The 3983-nt window shown below is 66.8% G+C and overlaps 1 protein-coding gene across 1 annotated transcript in view; it reads right to left on the reverse strand.

Annotated features, from left to right (window-relative positions):
* Nucleotides 1-450, reverse strand: part of EMIHUDRAFT_372456 (hypothetical protein) — a gene marked incomplete at its 5' end in the record, with an annotated part of 3874 nt that extends 3424 nt beyond the window's left edge. The window contains one exon of the mRNA XM_005757904.1: nucleotides 2-450. Coding sequence (XP_005757961.1) covers nucleotides 2-354 — 353 coding nt within the window. The remainder of the gene's footprint in view (nucleotide 1) is intronic.
* Nucleotides 451-3983: the final 3533 nt, after the last annotated feature.

The raw sequence follows: 3983 nt of genomic DNA on the forward strand, positions 1-3983 counted from the left end.
CGACCCGACCGCGAACTTCTCCTCGCCCGGCGACCACTGCACCGACGTCGCCGCCGCCGCGATGCGCAGGATGACGAGCGACGGCTTCCACTCGCCGCCGACCTGCGTCCAGACGTAGGCGTTGCGGTCCTGCGAGACGGTGACGATCTTATTGGACGTCGGTGCCCACGCGATGCCCGTCACCAGCGCGTCGTGCTCACTCAGCGTCGCCACCCGCTCCCACGGCCCGTCCAGCGGCTCGGCGGTCGGGACCTTGAGGATGGCGATCGTATTGTCGTTCGGGCAGACGGCGAGGAGCGTGCGGTCCGCGTTCCAGGCGTGGATGGTGATTGCGGATTCGACGCGCGCCTCGAAGACCATCGCTCACTGACCGCGTCTGGGCACGCGGCAAGGTGGCACACACCCGCACGAGCAGCGGGGAGCAGCGCGTCGGCGCTGAAGTCAATCGACCGGCCAACAAGGTTCCACAACGCGCAAAAAACGGCACGCCTTCTACAGTGCCGAATGCCGAGGATGGCGAGGATGTGAGGTTACTGACTGTTCCAAGTGCTCCAAGTGCCCCTCGCCTCACCCTCCCGCCGCCTCGCCGCTCGCTCGCGCCCGCCCGAATCTCTACTTCCTCGTTATCCATCCGCCACCCCCCTCCCTCCCCTCGCTCGCCGAAGCGAACATAAGCCCCCTTCCAGCCGAGCTTCCCGTCCTTGCCCTTGCTCGAAAGCGAGCTCGTGAGCTTCAGATCGGCAATAAAGGCGCCTGTGCCCCTTGCCGATGTTTGCCGCCGCCACGTCAGGCTGTTTAGGATGAAAAGTGGAAACGTTCGTCCTCCCACAGTCCCTTGGCGGGTGGAGAATTAAATTCTTCCGCACATTTCCCCGTGTGCTTGCAGACCAAAACTCGGCCGTCCCCGGAATCGTGTCAATCAGACGCCTCGTGGCTTGCCCTCTCGGCCGCTCGTGGTCGAGTAGAACAGGGTAGACGCCCATCCGGGACCGCTCCAGGACGCACGCCGGCGAAGCACCATCAAGCTGCTGTACATCCCCGGCATCGCCTCCCCTGGCTTAGCTAGACTGAGAGATATGGTGCACATGGTCTGTCTCTACAATATACTCACCGACACTTCAGACTTCACCTCCCAGAGCTCGTCCCGGTCCGCCACGGCCATCCTCGGCCTCGGAGGGCCCCCGGCCGCGGCGCGGTGCGGCAGCGTCACAAATCCGACAAACACGTCTCAAATCCGACCGACCACACAGAGCAGCACCGGGACGAGGTCGGTCGGGCGATCTGAGGCCCGACTAGGCGTATGCATTGCCCATCCAGGCAGGACTATCATCTGGACCTATCAACAGGCGCCTGCGGCGCCGTGCTCAGGATGTTCCAACCTGTTCCACTTTGATTCTCGAGTCATACTCGAGGGGTCCCGTACCATGCGGAATCGACCCTATCCAGTGCTCAAGTGCTCAAGTAAAACAAACACGGAGTTTACACGGGCGGTGGATGGGCTGGTTTGACCGAGGTGCGTGCGGCAGCTTGAGTGGCTGGACGCTACTGCTGATCGCCGCCGCCAATGATCACAAGCAGCTGGTCGAACTTTTGCTGAAGCGGGTCGCGAAGCCGACGCGCAAAACAGCTACGGCGGCACGGCGCTGATGGCCGCCGCCGTCAATGACCACGTGCAGGTGGCCGAGTGCTGCAGCAGGCGCGGAGATCAACCTTCAGGACAGCGGCTGCAGAACCGCGCTGATGTTCGCTGCTTACCAAGGCCACTTGCAGGTGGCCGAGCTGCTGCTGCAGCACGGGGCAGAGGTCGACCTGCAAGACGTTAGCGGCTGCACTGCGCTCACAGCCGCCGCCGTCTACGGCCATTCTGTCGTCGTGCTCCGCCTGCTGCGGGCGGGCGCAGACATGGCGCTGCGCACTGCGAACGGCCACACAGCGCTGAAGATCGCCAAGCAGAAGGGCCACACCGAGTGCGTCGCCGCCGTCAAGACGTTTCTCGGCGAGGTGGCGGCGAAGAGGCGCGACGCGGCGGCGCTCGTGCGGCGCGGGGGCAGGCAGCAGCGGGCCTGTTCCCGAGGGCATCGGCGAGGCGGGCGGCGCAGGGGCGGACGGCCCTGCCGCCTCGAGCAAGGGGCAGCGGCGGCACCAACTGCCGCGTCCTTTCCTGGCGGCGTGGAGAGCGGAACGGGCGAGGACGCCGTCCCCGAGGAGGTCGTGGAGGCGGCTGTGCAAGGCGGCGAAGCGGCGGTGCTGGCGTGGCTCGACGGCGGCGGGCGGGTCGATGCGACTTTCACTGTTGCGGGTGTGAGCGGCTTTACGCTGCTGATGGTCGCCGCCTTCTACGGCAACGGGCGGCTGGCCGCGGCGCTGCTGCAGCGTGGCGCTTCGATCGACCTTCAAAACGCGTCGGCGTCACCGCACTGATGTACGCCGCCGACCGAGGCCGCGAGCGGGTGGCCGAGCTGCTGGTGCGGCACGGGGCGGAGCTTTTGGGGAGCATGCGGCGGCCGAGAATTCGGCGAAGGAGGCGGCGACGGCTGCAGAGGCGGCGGCGAGGGCGGCGGAGAGGGCGGTGGGGGAGAATGAGGCGGCGCGGCACGCCGAGGAGCTGCTGGCGGAGGTCGAAGCGGAGAAGCGCGCCAAGGGCAAGAAGGGCAAGAAAAAGATGAAGGGCGGCGGGGCGGGCGGGGCTGCGGGGCCGTCGCAGGAGCCCGAGGAGGTTGCCAAGGCGCCGTCGGAGGCAGCCGCAGCCGAGGCCGCAAAGAAGGCCGAGGAGGAGAGAATGATCAGGCTTCTCGCAAGTTGTCACGAGGAGAGGATCCGGCTCGGCATCACGGCGGAGAGCCAGGCGGCGGCGTCGGCAGAGGTGGCTAAGGCTGTGCGCTTGGACGCTGAGGCGGACGAGGCGGAGGAGGAGGAGGAGGAGGAGGCGGCGGCCGAGGCGGCGCTGGCGGATGCCGAGCTGGCGCCTGGACGTCGTCGTCACACTCCAACAGCCCCTCACCTGACCTCGCCCTTGCCTCCCGCAGCTTGACCGAAGACGACACCCAGGTGGGTTTGCGTTTGCGCCCCCACCCCCCAGAGCCAGACGCCAGAGGCCCCCTCGTGACGGCCCTTCCTTGGCCCTCTCCACGTCAGTCGCCCTGCACCGCTGCAGGCCGCTGTTTGGTACTGACTACTGTATCCTGTACGTCACGGTGTACCTGTACGGTGTACGGCTTTATGCGTGTATCGGCGCTGTGAAACTGCACCCTGAGTCACTGCCCTGTGGGGGGCTGTGTGCCCACTGCCACTCACTGTGTATACCCTCTGTAGGGGTAGCACGTAGTGTTTTGACATTCATTCTCAAGAAATTGCGACGTGCACGCCGCGAACGTTCGGATGATACATGTTCATTCCAATCTCTCACAGTTGGGCTCTTCTCGCCTCTCGACAGACACCTCTCTCTCTCTCTCTCTCTGTCTCGCGTGCTATTTGTTTGAAGCCCCGCCCAATCCCCAGCCCTGAGCCCAGGCAGCGCCGTGGCTGCGGTCCTCGCTTCATCTCCTCTCCCTCCCCTCGCGCGTCCCCTCTCCCTACGAAACGTATGAGGCCAGCGGGCCCGCCCGCGCACCGTGGGGTGTGGGGGCGGCGGGCGGCGACAGAGGTGCTCTCGCGCCGTGACGGCGGGCGGCGGCGCGGCGCGACGGGCGGCGGCGGCGGCAGCAGCAGCAGGGGGGGGGGGGGCGAGGGCTACCCCTCCTTGATCGCGTTCGCTAGCCAGTCGAGCCCGTCGTGCAGCCCGTCCCCCTTGATGGCAGACGTCTTAAAGATTTGCCACTGCAGAGGGGGGGGGGGGGGGGCAGGCCGGCTGTCGGAGGGTCGGAGGGCGGCGGCGGTGTGCGGCGCGGGTGCGGCCAGGGCAAGGCTGGCGCGAGGCCAGAGCAGGCGGGAATGGCGGGGGGGGGGGGGGGCCAAAGCCCCCCTTTTTAGTAAATGGGGGGCAA

Source organism: Emiliania huxleyi (genome assembly GCF_000372725.1).
Source record: "Emiliania huxleyi CCMP1516 unplaced genomic scaffold EMIHUscaffold_895, whole genome shotgun sequence".
NCBI lineage: Eukaryota > Haptophyta > Isochrysidales > Noelaerhabdaceae > Emiliania > Emiliania huxleyi.